This window comes from Ptychodera flava, chromosome 16 (genome assembly GCF_041260155.1).
Source record: "Ptychodera flava strain L36383 chromosome 16, AS_Pfla_20210202, whole genome shotgun sequence".
NCBI lineage: Eukaryota > Metazoa > Hemichordata > Enteropneusta > Ptychoderidae > Ptychodera > Ptychodera flava.
The window spans coordinates 36,107,764-36,128,039 of NC_091943.1; the positions used below are offsets into that span (position 1 = coordinate 36,107,764).

The 20,276-nt window shown below is 37.6% G+C and overlaps 2 protein-coding genes across 2 annotated transcripts in view; both read right to left on the reverse strand.

The window, feature by feature from the left end:
- The window catches only part of LOC139114711 (juvenile hormone acid O-methyltransferase-like), an 88,729-nt gene that overhangs the window by 26,529 nt on the left and 41,924 nt on the right, over positions 1-20,276 (reverse strand). The window lies entirely within an intron of this gene.
- LOC139114709 (low-density lipoprotein receptor-related protein 6-like) overlaps positions 5,196-20,276 on the reverse strand; it is a 25,314-nt gene continuing 10,233 nt past the window's right edge. Inside the window, exons 6-17 of the mRNA XM_070676582.1 lie at positions 18,615-18,762; positions 14,813-14,926; positions 14,311-14,577; positions 14,034-14,187; positions 13,497-13,634; positions 13,067-13,202; positions 12,814-12,955; positions 12,002-12,097; positions 10,141-10,317; positions 9,456-9,626; positions 7,860-7,947; positions 5,196-6,872 (exon numbers count right to left, since the gene is read on the reverse strand). Coding sequence (XP_070532683.1) covers positions 6,344-6,872; positions 7,860-7,947; positions 9,456-9,626; positions 10,141-10,317; positions 12,002-12,097; positions 12,814-12,955; positions 13,067-13,202; positions 13,497-13,634; positions 14,034-14,187; positions 14,311-14,577; positions 14,813-14,926; positions 18,615-18,762 — 2,160 coding nt within the window. The 3' untranslated portion in view covers positions 5,196-6,343. The remainder of the gene's footprint in view (positions 6,873-7,859; positions 7,948-9,455; positions 9,627-10,140; positions 10,318-12,001; positions 12,098-12,813; positions 12,956-13,066; positions 13,203-13,496; positions 13,635-14,033; positions 14,188-14,310; positions 14,578-14,812; positions 14,927-18,614; positions 18,763-20,276) is intronic.

The window sequence follows — 20,276 nt, forward strand, 5'->3', positions numbered from 1 at the left end:
TACACATCTGTCACAATTATTGACTGTCATTTTAACAACCATCAAAAATGGTCTTTTTCGATATTGTGACAAAGTGTATGAAACGAGTGGGTTGAATCAAATGTGGTTATTCAAAAATTCCAAGGAATTGTTGCTTGATTTAAGAGTCAAGAAAATCAAGTACAGGTCAATCCCAACATTTGACTTTTCCACACTATACACCACAATTCCCACGATAAACTTAAAACAAGCTGTCATCTCTTGTTAAACAAGCTTTCCTGCATAAAAATGGCAGTAGAAGGTACCAATACATTATCATCAAACAGGGTCAGGTTATTTTCAGTAACAACATGGATGCCAGCACAATAAACAGATGAAGAAATATTAACATGCTTAATTTCTTAATCGACAACATATTTGATAAGTTTGGTGGTATGACCTTTCAACAATCTATCGGCATACCAATGGGTACAAATTGTGCACCACTTCTTGCTGACTTATTTCTCTATTCATATGAAGCAGAGTTCCTACAATCTCTCTACAAAGCAGGGTCTAAAAAACTTGCAAGACGTTTTAACAACACCCACAGATATATTGATGATCTGATTAGTCTAAACAATCCAGACATATCAAATTACTTACATCATATTTACCCTGATGAGTTGGAAATCAAAGAAACAACTGAGAGTAGGAACTCAGCTTCATATCTTGATCTGTTCCTGCAAGTGGGTACTAATGGGCTACACACCAAGCTGTATGACAAAAGGGATGATTTTGATTTTGAAATCATAAATTATCCCCACTTATCAAGTAATATTCCATCTGCACCTGCTTATGGTGTGTATGTGTCTCAACTTCCTAGATATTGTAGGGCTTGTGATTCCTACGCGGATTTTCAAATGAGACACAGCTTATTAGTATCAAAACTAGTGAGACAGGGATATACATCCAAAAGACTCGTGAGGACTTTCAAAAAGTTCTACGGTCGATATGATGACATTGTGGCCAAATATGACACCTCGGTCACTCAAATGATCAGCGACAGCATTCCCGGCTTTGACTTATAACAGTGATTCATATACTGTATCACTTCATACAATATTAGACAATTTTGGGACCAATCCTGACGGGTGTAGCATGCTAGCAGGGTACGCTTACCCATTCCGGACACCTGGTACCACCACTAACTATCAGTGGTTTAGGATGGTCCTACTTAAATTTGTAAATCTCAAATGTCCCATGGACCTGGTAATGTATTACCTTGAATGAAAATGATTATTGGACCAGTTTAATGTCATATTTCATGAATATGACTTTGTTTTGTGTACCGTCTATTTACTGTCTGTTCTGTGCTGTTTTGTGTCTATGTTTACAACTATTGTCTTACGAATTCTGACCTAATCTCATTGGATTATGGATTGGTATGATTGCGATTATTTTATTAATGTTGATTACTGGATTTTTTCCCTGGATTTTGGTCTTCCTAACCAAAAATATCCCTTTGATATAACACATTCTGTTGATTGCTGGATTTTAGTTGGAATCTTTGAAAACTGGTAATTTTTACTCCTGAATGGTTGCCATGGAAACATCTCACATTAAAATGAGTGTGATTTTTTTTGGTGTGCTAACCAGAAAAAACCTTATGATCAATTTTTCATATCAATCGATAGTTCTTTAATAGGAATTAGGGAAAAAGTAAAATTTCAAATCCCAAAATAGTTACCATGGCAACTTGAAACATTAACATAAGTCTGTTTTTTGTGTTCTCTGGCCCACTAGATAGTTTTTTATCAATCAAAGTAACTTTCATTGGATATTAGAAAAACTGAAATTTTCAACCCCTAAAAATTATTACTATGGAAACATGGACAGTGAAATCGATACCGTATTCGGTCTTTTCGACCCAAAATTTAACCTATTATTATTGGCGTTATCAGTTATATATTATACTTATATTAATTATTAAAAACGATTGCTGGATCAGCTTCATTTGCACTATTTGCCCACGTGCTGTTAACGTGAAAAATATGTGAAAAATATAGTGGCATTTGTTTCAACGGCCAGACGGTAAAAATATTGAAAGCCAAACTTTGTCAACTAATATGTTATCGGCTTTACCAAAGGCGCTCGAGAAAGATTTTGACTAACCTTGTAGGAATTCTGCTGATTTTTTGCTGTTGTCGATCAGATATTCCCTGATAACTTCTTACAGCGTTACTTCGATGTGCCGTCTTTTCGCAAATCAGTTGCTCGTCGACGTTTGCATCAAATAGTCTAGTTGCAGCAGTGGCTCTTTGGGAATGGTGATAGCGATATCCCACAAGCCTCGCTTGTTTACACTTTCGTGCTATAGTTTCATTCAAAGCATTGTGGCCCAAAGGTCGTTTGGTGCACCAGCAAGTAGTGGTAGGCTTGTACAGTGGATACAAGTAGTATGCACCGTCGGGTCGACCAGATGCACTGTATATTAAATTTGATCATTGGCCATTGATTCGATATATACATCAAATAAAGAAGGAAGCTAAATATGAGTTATTGTTCGAATCTCGAAGAGCTAGATATATATTGCAGCTGTGATTGATAATTTTCAAGATTGACAGAAGTACTCGTCATAATTGGTTGTAGCGTTCGTTACTTTCGGCTGGAGTTTCTGGACTTTAACCTCCTTGATTGGATTTGCTTGTATATTTACGGTTTTCAAGGAATTTGCTACCAGCACCGTCGACTCTCAGCTTAATTTGTGGATTCTAATGCCGCGAGTTTGGATGTACCGGACCTCCCCGTAGAGCACAATTTAGACAAAACAGATACAGTTGAGTATCCAACATCGACTAAGGGGCATGATCTCCCAGGACCATTTTGTTCCACAGAATATTTTCGTCAGCTAAAGTTATAATTTGTGCTTTGTTTTTTGTGTACACTTAGCCCATTTTTAGCTGGTGATTTCATAACGCAATCCAAATTTCTCTGTAGGTCCTTGAAAATTTGATCGTTAATGAACTTGACAATTATAGTATATTCACTTAGGTGTTTCTGTCATATGCTCATGATAATTTTATATAAGGTGTTTCCCGGAAAGGTAGATCCATCCTGTTTTTCACTTCTTGCACAAAATGAGCCACAGAAAAATTGATTTCATCGTTTGCCATTTGAAGTAAAGACGGTGTTATAACGTGTAAATTTCCCCTTTCAACTTCGCCTTCCAAAATACTCTTATTCCTTTCGTTTCTTCATCTCTCAAATAACTGTGCAGACCACTGCATCTTTTTCATGGTGTTTGCAGGTATGTTTTCATCATAAATCTTCAACAAATCCGAGTCCGAAAATAGTGCACCAACGCGTCAAGTCTTTTTGCCTTCACTTTTGCATTCACATTAAAGATTTCACTTTTTTGACCGCCAGCCATAAAGTCATCGCTATTAACAGACTGAAAAGCGTGGAATTCATGCAAAATGCTCTTAGGAGTAAACCCGAACATATTTTTATTAGGAGAACCATTATCTGACTCGACAGGCCTTATATTTTAGTCTTTTTATCGTTTCATTGGATTTTATTACCGCTTTTGCAAGTAGTGAGTTCAGCAAATATCAACAACTAATCAGTTTTTAGGGCCATAAATGCAATGCACCATACTTATCCTTTCCTTTGAATATTGTCGCTTCAATAGGGTTTCTTGCACAATTCCATCAAGTTGTGTCTTATGGTGGAGTGTATTTCAAGCCTCACTAATGCATAATAGTTGTGCGAGAGGAAACAACCAAGGCCCCATGCTACGTATCCCAGCAAAGAAATGACAATCTACGACAAACATTTTAATTTTACGTTCTTTGAAGTCACCGCCACACTTCAAAGAGACATTTCCGTGCGGTTGGTATGCTTTGTTTCGTCAGTAAATCTGAATAATCCCACGAAAATTGCCACGTCATGATTTCTGTTAATTCCCTTTTAATCTGAATTTTGTCTTTGGGGCGCATTTCATGCAATCAGTAAAGGAAGATGTTCCTCATGTTTTGCACAGAACGGGGATACACCACCGACTGAAAAGTGTAAGGCACTAGAAAATATCGTATAGGTAATGCTTCTCTCAGGGTATGCCATGGATTTAATCTGTTTTGGTGTATTTTGCATTAAATTGCCGTAATTTGTGCTTTTTTTGGAGATGCATTTTACACGGAGCATATTTTATATACAAATACCACCAACTTACAGCTTGTTAGTTTGTTTGTTGTCTATTATTTATATTTGACTATGTTGTTATGCTGAAATTTTCAATTGTGTCTCTTCATGATTTGCAAAGTGGGCCAAAGGCTAATGGATTAGTGGATGATATATATAGATATGTATATATATATATATATATATATATATATATATATATATATATATATATATAAGAGTCTTTTTATCATTTTCATTCGATGTTTAGCCCAGCATTCCACACCTAATGTCTGAAATCAAACGTTTCGATGCTACAAAGGGTTTCTTTGTCTCCTTGGCTTTACAAATCACAGTTTGTTGTCACGGTTCCTTATCAAAGGAAATGAACTGCACCACTTCAAAAGATGGAGTAATATAAAGATGTTGTAACATACCGGTCCGAAGTTTTCTGCATGTCGTTGCACAGAAAATATAATCTACGGCACTTTTAGGGTTAACATAAAAATGAGCAAGCGCTGAAATATAATGAGAGCATGCGAAATTTAAGATGTGGCATTTGTTCCTCTCACGCGTTTCAAATTGAATTTCTAGTTGTTTCTATTTTGTTAATGAATCCCACAGAAACATACCCGCCCGCCAACACCAAACAAATATATTTGTTTATGCAAGGCTCCTTACAATGAAAAAAATCGGGTGAATCCCACACGCCGAATTGACACCCGAGCCGTCGAAACTTGCCAGACCTGGCCCGAGGACCAACAAGTGCATTTCTCTTTGTAATTTTCTTACTTAACGAGCAAATCAAATGTTGTGGACTGCAGTGAAGTGAGTTTTTGATGGGTATGGACTATGTTCAAGTCGGTGAATAAATTGAATAAATGTTCGATCGTTTAGCCTAGCGTTTAGCCAAGCGTGACTGTTGAGGGCTCGTATGTTTGCTTTCCGGAATCGATAGTAAGGCAAACCAGAACTGTAAAAAAAATCTTGTGTCATGCGAAAGAAAGTGTGATAAGCAAAAACACATCCTCCAGCAACTTGTCACCAAGTCAGTTCTTGATATCGATTTCGCAAAAGCTTTACTGAAAAGCAAACTAGATTAAAATACATAACGCAAAAAAAACTGATAGGACGTTATTGTCATATGTGACACCTTAATTAAAATCACGGATATCTTGCAATTTATATTGAAGGTAGTAAGTACATTCAGACTCGTCTTCGATAATTACAGTGTGAAATGTTGTGAAAATACCAATCTCCTGAATATTACTTCTAGACATCATCTCTGATAGACTTAGTCTGCTCATTTAAATAAGAGCATAGATATCTTGCAAGGTATGATATATGAAGTTAATAGGAACATTCAGATTCTTATTCAGTGTTGACATCTAGAAGGACGACAACCGTTACAATGCCCATGATAAAATAACAAAGACATAACATTTATGTATAGTTTTGGTTGAAAACTATAATCATTACACCTATTATATGTATTTCAACTATTACACTCTCTTCACGATTAAGATGGGTAAAGTATACGAATGTCTATTAATGTACTGATATATGTAGTTGCAGTTAAAATTTACTAGGCTCTACAAGTAAAACGTTGTAAATTACATTAATAACTAAAGTCGTCGAACAGCGATAACTATCATTCAGCATGGTTTAATAACCAGACTTAAATATTTATATGAGTTTGTTATTGATGCAAAATGCTATCGTCCAGGTAGTTTATAGTGACTAGGAAGGATTACAAAAGTAAAAAGACATAGTGATCTCCGTAATTAACATACAAATGAAGAGTGGGCAAATACTGTTTAAGATTGATAAATGAACCTAGTATTTTAGTAAGGTTTAATACAAAATGATAAGCACAACGTTAAATTTGAGAAATATCTTCATAAGTATTTGGAAATCGGATGATGTCACAAAAACCTAGCTATATTTATGTTAAGTTCTACACTGCGTTATGAAGTGGCTTCATGAAGTCGACTCTAAGACCATTCAACCACCGGTGTACGTATTTTGAGGTCATGCCAACAACGTCAGCATTATTATCGACGTAATCGTTCTCAACGCTGAATTGAAGTACGTAATCTGCAGTCGAGAAAGCCTTGTTATCTCAGAATTGTCTTGCGATGTCTGTTTCAAAGTTTGATGACTCCATCAGACCTGGCGTGATGTTGTCGTTGCCAGGAGAGGAGAGCTACATCATGGCATAGTTGTTGTTGTCATTTACGCTCGAAGACACAATTTTGACACTAGCTGGCTGTAATTTTTCCTCGCCGGCGTCACCTTTAAGCTGATAAACTGGCATAATGTAGTCGCAGTCTGCTTCCAGAGATTTCATAGAAGCGTAAGCACCGATGCCATTACTGTCTGCCTCGTCCCTACCTTCGTTTTCAATACCGTCTGCGAAAATTTCAGCTGGTGTGTGATAATCGCCATCCTTTGCTGTAGCTGGTAGCAAGTCATAAGTGTGGTGATCCGGCGGGGCTCTTATGTAGTCATAGGAGTCTACCGAAGCTGCCATCTGAACGACGCCAGAGTTCCATTTTACACGCTGCGGCCCCTCGATGTGTTGAACTTTCAGCTCAACAGGATTACGGTGTGTCTGCTGGTATGCTCCTTGTACGGACGCTTGGGGCGCTGAAGGGACACCGGTGTGAGCGTTCTCATCCGATTGGTTGCCCGGGGCGTCAGAGTCTCTACAGGCATGGTGAGTGAAGATCTTTCTGAAAAAGAAAATCAGGCACACTTATAACGTGAAAGCCTAAGTTCATCCCTTCAGGCGGTCAGAGATTTACGCCATACAGGGGAGGAATCGAGTACAAGCAAATTCAAAGTTAGCATGATAAGATCTTTTGATTAGGCTACTTTGATTTGTAATTACTGATTTTGATTTGATTTGATTTGATTTATTTAGCACTTTAAAAAAACCATGCAATACAAACAAGAAAAAAGACCTACATGAAAGTGCTGGGATAACACAGAAAAGTTAAAATTTTATTTCCACTGTGGTCCCAAGACCATGTGATCGAGATATTTTAATTAACCATCCTTAGGCAATTGAATCAGAACGCAAAACAATATCAATAAGTGAAAACGTTAACTGTAGGGTAACAAAAATTGAAAGTAACCTCCCATATGTAAATAAGAAAAGAATTTTTTTAAAAAAGCATTAGAGACCGAATATTCTGCCTTAAGCCTGGATGAATTAACTCCAAGCACAATGAACAATCTCGAATAGATGCGTTTTCAATACTTTTGGGAAACCATATTCCGAGTAGATTCTTCGGTTTAATGGAGATATTGAATTATAATGTCGAGCAGACTAGCATGAAAGCGTTCTGACCGTCAATTCAAATACATTTTACCCTCTGATTTGCACATGCGAGGAAAAAAGTACCTGTCACAAATGTACAAAGTGGAATGACTTGAAACGTGTTTCGAACGGAGACTAAAATATTTAATTTCTTAATTTTTTCATGTCATTTTAAGATGTTGCTATCATTTGACGAATAAGCAAAAACATTTATTTCCTTCGAAATTGACAAAAGGCAATGACGAAGATTAGATTTTGATTGTCTCAAACAGAACAAAACAATGAAAGTAAAACAAAATGAAACGAAATGAAATGAAATATGACACAACGAAAGAACAGATGAAAGAAGTTGATGGGGCGAATACGTAGTGTTGTCACGTTAATCGCCAATCCTTACCTTCTAAATAAAACCAACAGAACAACCGCAACGATGATGAGGACGACCACCACCAAAGATACCCCAATGACAGCGCCGGTTGACACTCCTGGAAAACAGAAATTGACAAGTTCAAAGTTTAGGATTTGAGCTATATCATGCAATTTAAAACGGGGTTAATTAGATCAAGATACACAGCAATTTTATGCTTTCTGATGAACTTTATTGTACAAGAATATCAAAAGAGGTGACTTGTCGAAGACTTTCCTCGATCACTGCTTCATAAATTTCGCCAAATTGTTTGATATTTTATCAACATATGACCGGTCCAAATGATATTTAAATTTGAAAAGGGCAGTTATACAATTTGTGTCCTAACGTCATCCGCATATACATTTTTTCATTCACACACAGTGCTGAATTGAACATAGAAATCAATATTTTTTCAACGATTTAAGCGAACCATTAACTAAGGGAATACAGTTCAACGTCTCAATTTAAATGCAACCCTATACATCCTTTGACAGGTTCTTTGTTTAGCGTGTAAGTGTCACATACGTCGCCTTGACACTGTGGAGGACTCGTACTGTTGAATCCGCCACCGGTATCCGTACAGTGACCCTCATTTAGGCAGGTCTATGAGGCACGACGGGGTTCGATTAAAAACAGTTTTAATGCAAGGCAATTGGTTTACTTAAATGAATGGCAACTGCCGTCTCAGTTAAAGTATTTTTATTGATCTAGCTTTATCGGAAATTTTACTGTTCAATTTGCTCACTCGAAATTGATGAATTTGAGGTTGGTGACCAGCCTTCGTCTTAAAGGCTTCTCTGATTAGAAAATACATGTTGCCATAAAATGTGTGATCTTAAATGCTACATGAGACTTTCAAGAGCAAGTAGTTGTAACAGAACTTTTGATTATCTATATTATTTTACTATGTTTATAATGTAAGTCATTCGCAAGTACTTGTTCTACTCCCCAAGTCATGTTGATACACCAACTATTTAGATTGTTAACAAACGTCTATAAATGTAAACAAACTATTATTTTTAACATTTGAATTCTTAAGCAGACTGAAATTCACTTGTCAGCAATAACCATGCAGTCTACCCGTGGAAAGGATTAGTTGTAGTTGACAAACTGAATACCGCATGTGCATATCAGCAATGATCTGGGCGTAGAACAATAAATTGCACTTGAATTAATAAACACAACTAGGGAAAGAAATCAAAAGATAACAGCTGCTAACACATAAACGTCATCTGAAGGGCATTCTCTGATCTCTCATTTTTACTTCGTTTGATAGTTTGACTACAAAAGCCGCTAGCAAGAACGCTACTCGCAATTTACCTTATGTTGCGAAAAAAATTTAATGATTTTTAAACACACTTCATGTACTGTAAAAAACCTTTCCCAAAGGGTTGATATATTATTGATTTTGGCTTTACGATTGAGAATGACAATTGTTGTACAAAACGACTGCCTTGTTTCTGTTTTAGCTCATTTAACGTAAGTAGTACATACGGTTATCGGTGTCTCTATTCTAAGAATGGCGCGTGGGGAAACACAACTTATTCATGATCCTCATTAATCTCAGGAAATATAAACACTCACTACAAAGTTCTTGACTCGGTGTACTCCACTGTCCTTCATCTCCACAAGTTATGCTATCTATAGTAAAGGGTCTGTACCAGCCATTGCAGGTGTAGTTACAAGATTCGCCCAGTTTATTGTCACATGAGTCAGACATTTGTCCATTTGGAATGTCCAAGGGACATCTAGGTGCTGAAAGTAGCACATAAGATAATCATCATATAGGGGCTCTGTGCAATAGTGTGTTGCACAAATATTCCCGCTTGTAGTATCGTATTTCGTCCAATATATTTAGTTTAATTTGCATTATGGGTAAACTAGAGCATTGAAAATAGTTCACCTGAACTAACTTTCGAAGCAATTCTGTATGGATGTATTCCATTGGGTGTAATGCAAGATTCAACTTATGTAAAAGTGCTTACCGAAGTGAGACCAAAGGACGGTTTTCAAACATTGGCGACGATAGCACAACCTAATTGTAGCTCAAACATTGCCGTCGCAAATATACACGTAAGCACCTGAAGTTAATCGATCAAAAGTCATCCCCACGGATTGAAAGAGTGACATTTTCAAAGAAAATGTGGCTCAAAAGCGAGAATCTAAAACATCTTTGGGAAGATTTGGTGGTAATTTTGGTAAGTGAAATGTAAAACGGTAGAGTTATTGAGGATTTAATTATAAGCAATAAATAAAGACATAATATTACGAAGTCGGCAGAGATCTTGGCTGCTAATACTCCATTCTCCAAGTTCAGTACATGTAACAGAGTCGTTTGTGGCTCTGATATAGTTTGAGTTACACGAGAAATCACATGAATGACCATTTCTGTTATCGCACAGAGAGACCAGTTTGCCGTTGGAAATTGTGAGGGGACATCGGAATACTGAAAATTAACAGTATTGGAGAAAGTAAACTTTCTTGAAACGTTTACACATGAGAACACAATTATTTAAAATGATGTGGGTATCCAGTTATGTCATTCTCTGTCATTATAATTTTGTTAAAGATTACTGATTTAAAGCAAATGACATCATTTTGACATCATTTAAATAGTGTTTGTGGTCGCTATGTCTACATGTAAAACACAAGGTCATCTTTTGTGTATTTTCTTACAACACGATTGGAACTAACTTGGGAAAATTGGATGACATTAATTATTAGGAAAGTGTAACGAAATCGACATTTTTAAAGCTGAAATTTTACAAAATGATAGAAAAGTGAAAATTTTGAAATATTGTTCTCATGGAACAAAACAGCGAAAATACAACAATTATTATACACCTGCGTCTGTAACCTATGGAGTTTCGTCGTACAGTAAGTTTCGGTATCAGAGGACGCGGAGTCCAATAACTTTGACGCGGACCACAATAACTTATTGGACGCTATTTGACCTTTGACCTCAAAACACCTTTACGTCAACGCGAGGAAAACAAAGATAATATATTACATTTTTACAACAATATATACTTCTTAACATTCAGTACTTCACAAAGCAAATCATGGTCAGTCCAAAACCAGTGAATTTGACTGAAATTATGCTGCCGACGTAAAATATCTACCACGCGCACTGAGCAGCGCGGGTTGAAATTTCGTTCTGTGCGCTTAGCGGACGCGCTGAACGCGTTCCAAGTCTGCTCGCGATCACTCAGTGCAGTGCGCGAGAAGCATCCAAAAAACGCCTAAATTTCGACTTTTTCCAGGTACAGTTGGACTAAAAAGGTGTATAATAATAAGGTTATTCACAAAATACCGGGATTAATGTCCTCGTACATCTTATGCTACGGTATTGTCCGAGACGACAATACCTCCGCTGCACTATGTACTCGGACATACATCCCGGTATTTTGTGAATAATCTTACAGTATTGCATACCTCTTTCATCGGATTCATTTTTTATGAAAAAACTTTATTTTTCTATAAATGTTATGAAGAAACGAGATAAAAGGTATGAAATGTCCCTAATTGATGACTTTTGAGTCAGGACACTTTTGAAATGTCCCTGACTTTTTAGTGAATTTAAGGCTTCATACACACTAAATTGAGTCAGGGCACATTTTAAATGACCCTTACTGACTTAACTGTAAATCAATCGAAAAACTTCATTTTGGTCGAGCCAAAGTGGCAAACTGAGGTTATAACTAATGTTTCAGTAATAAAGAAACTAAAGACAAGCTTACACATTTTCATTCAAATATGAATATTGTTCATATGTTTTGGACAGACTCCATTAGATGCTAGCATGCACTGATTCTTACCCATAACATTTCAACAGCATCATAACTTTTGAAGAAAATTTTAAAGATGGTAAGCAAATATGCTGTAATATTAGACAAATTCCTAAAATTTTTAAGAAATTACGCCAATCCAATTATCCAAATTTAGTTCCAATCATGTTTTAGTTTAAAAATGCAATGTAATGTGAAATTGTCCTGCGTTAAAGTTGATATGCTACAAGTGTGGTAAATCTTGAAAATCTGAATCACTTTACCAAAATTGATGAAAATGAGCATTTTTCTTGTTTTTCTCGTGTGTGTGTGAAAAAGAGAATAACTGATTCATCTTTATACCTGGAGTGCAGCTTGGTCGAGAACAAACACACTCTGCTCCGTATTTCGTGTTGATGCAAATTTCATCACAGCCCCCGTTTGAAACATCACAGGGACCTTCATAAATGACACATATATAATTTTCTACAAATTATAATTTCTTATGGTCAAACCACATATGATACACGTTGTACAAATCGTATATGTTAAGGTTGGTCGGCTGAAACCCACTGTACCAGGCAAGGAAACTTAAAAGTACACCTTTCACGGTACATGCTTTCGGGATGAAACGTTGCCCAAGAATGCCTCAAGCATTTCAACGGAAATTACCGACAATTGACGAAGAGTTCTTTCCTATTTTAAAATATATCACCTTCAACAGATTAAATTTGGAATGGGTATTATTTTCAAGAAGCTAAACCCTAAATCTATCCAACCCTCTGCCAGTCTTCAAAGAAATGAACGTCAAGAAGAAATCAGGCTGTTTCAGCAATACGTCTTTTGTCTCGCAATAGGCGTCTCATAGTCAGGCAGTAACGAACGAAAGTGGCAATGATGATGAGGAGGAGGAGGGGGGAGGACGATTACGATGATAATATGATAACGATAATGATAATAATGATCAGAGGAAGAAAGAGATAACAATTATACTCACTATATTGATGAACTGATTAGAAATGACAATGATTAGTCACGTATTTCTGCCACTATTGTCTAAATGTTATCTACACATATGAGAATCCCTTTCATCAGATACTCTCCCATGTTCTTGTTGTTTAAAAACCTGCAAAATTACAGTACATCAGTGCACAACTTATTTGTAGAAATCATACCTTGAGAAATCGGCTGCAAACTCTCATGAAAGAACTTCATGGTTTTCATCTCACCGGGATATTCTATATTTTTAATAAGGCTTTTATTTGGTATCTCAAACACTCTCAATATATTTCCAACTTCAGTAGCATACAGCAAGTCCTGATAGAATAGAACAGAGCATGAGTTGACATCATTGTGATTACTTAGAGTTCGACGTACAGTAAATATGGTGACTGTCAGATTAGATTAAATTTCCCTAACGTTGCCTACCTGAAATATTGCTAATCCTGTGAAGTGGAAATTTTGGCCATCTACCAAACCCGAGTAATTGTAAAAGACGTCTCGCCCTTGACCATCAAATTCCATAGATTCTATGTATAAAGTTTCACCGTCAGCCCAGTAAATCCTACAAAGAAAGTATAAATGGTAATAAAACGTCACTGTATTAAAGGCTGCCCAATAAGGCGACTCAGTACAGGGCAACAAAACTCAAATGGCATAAACTGCATAAGGATTATATATTCAGGTCAGTAACTGTACAGCGACGTGTGATTTCAAAACGCCTTGTCATTGAATCTTCCTTCGATTTTCTCAGCAACCTGGTGCAACTTGTCACATAAAACCATCTCTTAAGCAATTTCTCTGACACAATGACGTGACTCTGTTATGTTACTTGGAGGAAGATTTGACTCCTTCAAACCTGTCATTCCGCATGTCTATCACTAAATGTGTCGGTGACTCTATGTCGGTATTCACAAGAACTCGTCGTTCTCTTCTTCCAGAAAGATCTGACCTTTCGATCCGTGGATGAGCTCCGGTATCAGACCAGAACACATACCTGCATTCGTGGAAATGAGAAACATTTAATAGGATATTTTGGCGTTACAGATTCAAAAACTGACCCCCCCCCCCAACCCCTACCCAAGTTTATAATTTTTTCAACTTTATAGGGAGAGGGTAGGTGACTGTCATAGAGAACAGAAAGACGTTATCCCTCCTACATTAAAATATTTCATCATATATTTGTTGATTATTGCGTAACCATTCGAGAGTTCGTTCATCTCGGGATAAAGGGCTTTCTTAGCAAGGCAACTGGTTGGTAAGCCTGTATTCACACGTCTTTGTACATATTAATGGCAATGGATGTTATAAACTGAAGCTGACTAAGCAGCGGTAAAGGAGATGTTTCTGAAATCAACAATCTCATGAATCTGATGTCATACAAAACCGGCCTTACTGTTTCGGAGCGTGGACAACTACGGCTGTAGGACGGCTGATGTCGCTGTCGACCAAAGTTGTTACGTAGCTTCCGTCAAGCGAGGAGATCACGATTTCATGTCGTTCAGCATCGGTGATATACAGATTCGAAGCAACCCAATCAACAGCTAGGCCTGGAGATACAAGAACAGTCGCTTGAATTTTCTGGGATATCCATTTTCGGAAAAAAAGATAACAGAATAGCGTTGGTCATTTACACGTATTAAGCATGCATATACAGCGGCACTTTGTCTTACCTCGTACGTCAGATGATGGTAACTGTATTATGTTGTCCCATGATTCCGTAGTCTCTAATCTCATTCGCCCTATTTCTGTTACGTCGCCGGCACGTACAATAGTAAAAACATATAATGCGTAAACATCAACATCCAATTCTTCAGGTTCAGCGTTTGAAAAGCACCAATGCTGTGGAGTTAGTTGATGGGCCACATTGGGTGGAAAAGTACAAAGACCGTCACCTTCCATGGAAAATATCATCACGTGGTCGTATAATACGCTATTATCTGTAAGAGAGGAATGGAACTTGCGACATTTGGGAAATTTACAGAATAACGTGTAGTTTCGATTATATAATTTACTGTCATACATAATCATGTTATGCTTACTGGTTGCCAGTTTTAGTCCTCAATGAATTTCAGCAAAGTCAACGTAAAATGCGTTCTGTAGGTGAAATTTGCTGGTTAGTGGATATGAAATCTTAGCACTGTGATAGGTATATATTCGAAAGTTTTAATTTACCTAGTTCGCACGTTTCCTTGTCAGCCTGCAATTGGTATCCATTTATACAGAGGCATTTGTAGTCGGCTGGATCACTAACACATAGCTGACTACATCCGGCGTTGTCGCATGGGGCTGATGGGAATATGTAAGAAGAAGTACTATCTCTCATTATAAACAGGATTTGAAACAAACGAAATATGGAAACACAAGCACTAACACCACCACCACTACAACAGCAACAACTACAATAATAACAAGGCACTATTGCTGAAGCAATGAGTACTTGGGCCGTGATAGAGTAATTTTGAGGACAATATATACTACTATTCAAATATGGTCTTGAATTTCCTCCTGTCAATGAGGCATTTGATTAACTGGTTATTAAACGAAGCAATGGCATGACAACGGCAAAATATGTCTAGCAACTTTTGTGGAGTTTGAGGCAGGGGTTCTTTATTTATAGCGGGAATTGCTTAAACTCCTTAAATATTCAAATTACAGCAAATTTACTTTGTTCTCGGTGGTAGATGTCTAATATTTAGATGGGCATATTTAGATTTCTACCCTATAGTTATCCTTTATACCAAAATCGGACATCCAGCTCTATTGGCTTGCTCAGAATTATATATGCGCATAATTAATGAGGTACAATATGTGGTGTCATAAGGTGTCTTATCATACCAATATGAAGGATGTAGCACTTGTGGTTACTGAGTTGTGGACAAATATATATATATTTGAGGGTCAAAGGTCATTGAGGTCACGTCACATTTTGTCATAATAATTGTATTGCTAAGTTATTCCTATATACCAAAAATCAGACCTCTAGCTCTATTGGCTCGCTCAAATAAGATATGCACATAATTAATGAGGTACAATATATGGTGTCATAAGGTGTCCTTTCATACCAAATATGGAGGGTGTAGCACTTGTGGTTACTGAGTTGTGGACAAATATGTATATTTGAGGTCAAAGGTCATTGAGGTCACGTGAAGTTTTGTCAAACAAATTATATTGTTAACTTATCCCTATATACCAGAAATCAGACCTCTTGCTCTATTGGCTCGCTCAAAATAAGATATGCACATAATTAATGGGGTACAATATGTGGCATCATAAGGTGTCCCATCATACCAAGTATGAAAGGTTTAGCACTTGTGGTTACTGAGTTATGGACAATAATGTATATTTGAGGTCAAAGGTCACCAAGGTCACATGATATTTTGTCAAAATGTCTGAGATATCTGCGTGAACCGATGGACTCACTGATGGACTCACGGACGGATATGAGCCAATCTATAAGCCCCCTGGACTTTATCCATGGGGACAAAAAAACTGTGTCACTGCATCCTTTAGGCAATATGAATACGATGAGAAACTAATTTTTTTTTTCTTGGCATCATACATGCAAGTCTATGGAGAACTGCCTTATACATGGGAGTCTATGGAGGTGTAAACTAAAAAGTCCTCTAACACGGCCAAATTTGATAGCATTGTGAAACAAATCGACGTGCATCTGTATGGGGTTGGGTACTAGGCGTGAACGGACGGACGGACGCACGGACATGACCAAACCTATAAGTCCCCTCGGACTTCGTCCGTGGTGATTAAAAACAACGCAACAGTTATTACAGCTACACCGGCGGTAGGTTCATATCCAGAGCCCCGTACGGTCTGCCGCCGTCGCTTGAAAACAATCTCATGCACCCGCCATATGGGCAGCTGGCCGGATGCATGACTTCCCGGAGAAGGCGAGCTGTCACGTTCAAGCTCAGGATTATTTGTCGATCAAATTTCAGTAAATTTACCTTACCTAGATGAAATTTTGTCTATAGGCTGAAATTCGCAAAAGTTTGACAAAATTACATCGATTTTTCAGGTTCATATGCGACATTTTTGAGTTTTGAGTGCAGACAGAAATAAGTTTTGAGGCAACATGGCTGCGACCCCATGTTGACCCCTAGCCCTGCGTACGATGCTATGTGCTGCAGCTAACACACAGCATCGTACGCAGGGCCAGCGAGAGAGTTGCCGACATCGACGGTTATTTACGAGAAGTGAATAAAAGACTGTCATTTTTGGAAGCGATCGAGTAGCTGAGGTAGGCTGGGATACGACTTGGGCCCAAGAACGCTGAATTTCGGCAGTAATTTGGCTTTTTACGTCAAGTCCCAAAATGGATTTGAAGTCACCGACCCAACGTACGGGTCTTTGCAGGGCTGTGGTGAGCGGGGCGGTTAGCTGTAGCGGAACACACAGCATCGTACGCAGGGCTAGTTGACCCCCAAGTGAAAATGTGTTCGCGATCAAATCTTCCTATATTTTTTTCAGAATTTTCAACAAAATCATTGCTTCTTACATCTTTTGTAAAATATAAAATACTAAAATAAAACTGCGATGTGCCATGTCTCCAGATTTCTAAAATATCGTTCGTTGACCGTTCGACGCAAACTTGTGACGCAGTTGAAATTCAATACTGACCGCCAAATAATCTTAATGAGACGAGATCAGTCTAGACATCCTCCAAATTATCCAACCATTCGCATTGGAGTTCAGCTCGCTTAGAGTATCATAACATTTTTCGGCCTTCTTTTAGATCGACCCTAATATCTCCCATTTAGGAAATAAATACACAAGCTACCTCGACAAAACTTCGTGCACCATCCAAGACCAAACGCACTACAAATCTGTCTTGACGTCATCATCTCCTTACATGGTAATCGGCATACCGTATTTTTTAGCAAAGGGGACACAGAATACGTCGGAGTATTCAGTTTCAAAACGTATTACATTGTGTGATGTTGTCAAAAAAAAGTCATGTTACTGCAGTGGTATAAATTACAAAACACAAAAGTTCAAATCAGTTTATTTTGGACTGGCTTTACCCAACATTTCATATTGTTTCTTATGCCAGATTTGACCACGTGCTTACTGGCGACCCCTTTTCATGCAAATTTTGTGTCAAATGATGTGTTCCCCTGGAAAAACAAACGTACGATTTCTAAATGAAGGAGGCGAAATTTGCCCTCAAGACTCGAAACCACCCCTTATGGGGTGTACCTAGCTATTTTTAACGAGCTTCTCGAATCTGCAGCTCTATTTCGAAATGATGGTCTGGTTTTCTCAGCTCAAGGATAAGTGTTCTCCATCGTTGTGGGCATTACTATTCTCAACCGGGGGTACAGTTTCCAGTCGTAATGTTTTTCATTGTGTCCGGGATATAAAACCTTTCCTTTTCAAACTTTCTCTTTGATTAACACTAGTCCACATCTTGTCAGTGATTAAACATGTTTCAAGTTTAAATGTTAAATTCTGGTCTCGAGCCCTCCTGTTCGACCAAACCGAAATTACCCCTCCCACTTTGGCTCGTCCAGTGGTGTAGCAAGGGTCGTGCCATCGCTAGTAAACGGAGGGTGCATTAATTGTTGCATTTCGATGCACATTTTGTTTATATTCAGAAGATTTTGTGGCAAAACTCAGATAGAGAAGCATTTATATTCACATCTCACTTATTCAAGACTGGCTGAGAGCAGCACTTCCATTCAGTTAACATCATTACGCCATTTATTATGCCAAGAAAGATGAAGCCAATACATTTTGCCCTCCCTGGTCTCAGCCAGAAATGGTTATACCTTACAGTTTTTTCCCACGGAATGAAAACAAATGTACTTGGGCTGAGGCCCAAGTACAATAACTTATAACAACAATGATTACACCAACAACAATGGCGTAGTAGTAGCAGCAGTGATATTAGTTGCTATTGTAAAAATCGGAAGGTGTTGGAATGTAATGGAATTGCTGTGTATGTATGTTTACTGACCATTCTGGTTTGGCTGATTTACATCCGAATAAAATATCACTCCATTAGGGACGTTATATAGTCTTCTGGAATGCATCGGTTGCCTGACATCTGAGGGCACTATATGAAGGTAATTATCTTGTCTGTCAGTAATGAAAAATCCAAACTCCTGAAGACGAACAAAATAATAATAACATAATAATAATAATAATAATAATAATAATAATAATAATAATAATAATTTTATTCCCAATACAAATTATGGCAAAGGAAACATTGCCATGTCATACACAATTTCACGTGAGAAAAATACTGAAAAATAGTTGCCATAGGCACTAATCGAGTTCAGCCCAATAATCAGAAATATATTAATTTACAGTCAGTATATGAAATTGCAACTATTCCAAGATATCACAACAATGACATAACACAATGAGAAATAGCTGTAAATTATGAAAATTATGGTGAAAATATGAACAGCAATTGAATAAAAATTTACGGTAGTTTGAAAATACGAGGTTAGCCTACCGTAAAATCACTACGTCGCCTTTCACAACTGAATCTTGGAGACATTGATAACGAGTCAAGGAGGTCTATCCGGATTTTGAATTCTTAGCGCACGGGCTCATGAGTTGCCAATTAAAAGATCTTTTGATTAGCAAGTCTCGAGCACTTGTGTTCTCAAGAGAAGCAATGTCATATGGCAATGGAGAGCGTGATTCAAATTCACGATAGCGCAGTTGTAAAGAACGGGTACAGTGATTTGCTTTGAATCATTGGCATTAGACGAAGTAGACATATTGTCTAAATCGAGGTGTTGCCAACACTGTCAGGTGCAATTAACAGCTAAGCAGTAACATGAGTCGATCATAAAAAAATCAACTCTGCAAAAGTTGAAACATTGTCTAGCAGGAGGTCAGACGTAGTCTGAACAACACCACCACATATGTCCAAGCACTGTCCAAGTCTTATCACTTGCTTTCAGGTATAGTTGTTTTGACTACATCTGACCTGCTGTAAGACAATGTTTCAACTTTGGCAGAGTTGATTTCACTGTGATCGACTTGAATTACTGCTCAGCTGATAATTACACCTGACAGTGTTGGCAACACCTCAATTTAGACAATATGTCTACTTCGCGTAATGCCAATGCTTCAAAGCAAACCACTATAATAGTCCGTGGGCTGGAGGGACCCACCGTGCACCCCCCACCCCCCCCCCCCCCATTTCTACTACATGGGTATTTTTTTGTTCTTTAGGACCTGCTGAACAAGAAAAAAGATGTTAAGATTGGATATTTTGGGATGCACTATCTATCGGGGCTGGTTTTTGATTTGCATGTACCGCTAAAAATGGCGAAAAATGGGTAGGGCAAGGGGGTACTATATCCTCCCCTACATTGACTAAACTAGCATGAAATAACACAAACCTTACATTTTTGGAAAGCTCAGATACTGCTCTTTATGAGAAACATCAACTTCAGCAAAATAAATTTGAGTACATTGAATAAGACGACTTTAAAATGAATTTTTTGTCAATGTTGACAGATTTTTGTGTTTACATTATTTATTTCTACATATAACACAAGACAATAAGTGTTAACATTGAATATTTAACAATACACTACTTCTCTGGAGTCAATTTTGTATTGCGTGTATCGGTATGGGTGCGCAAAAGCTGGGG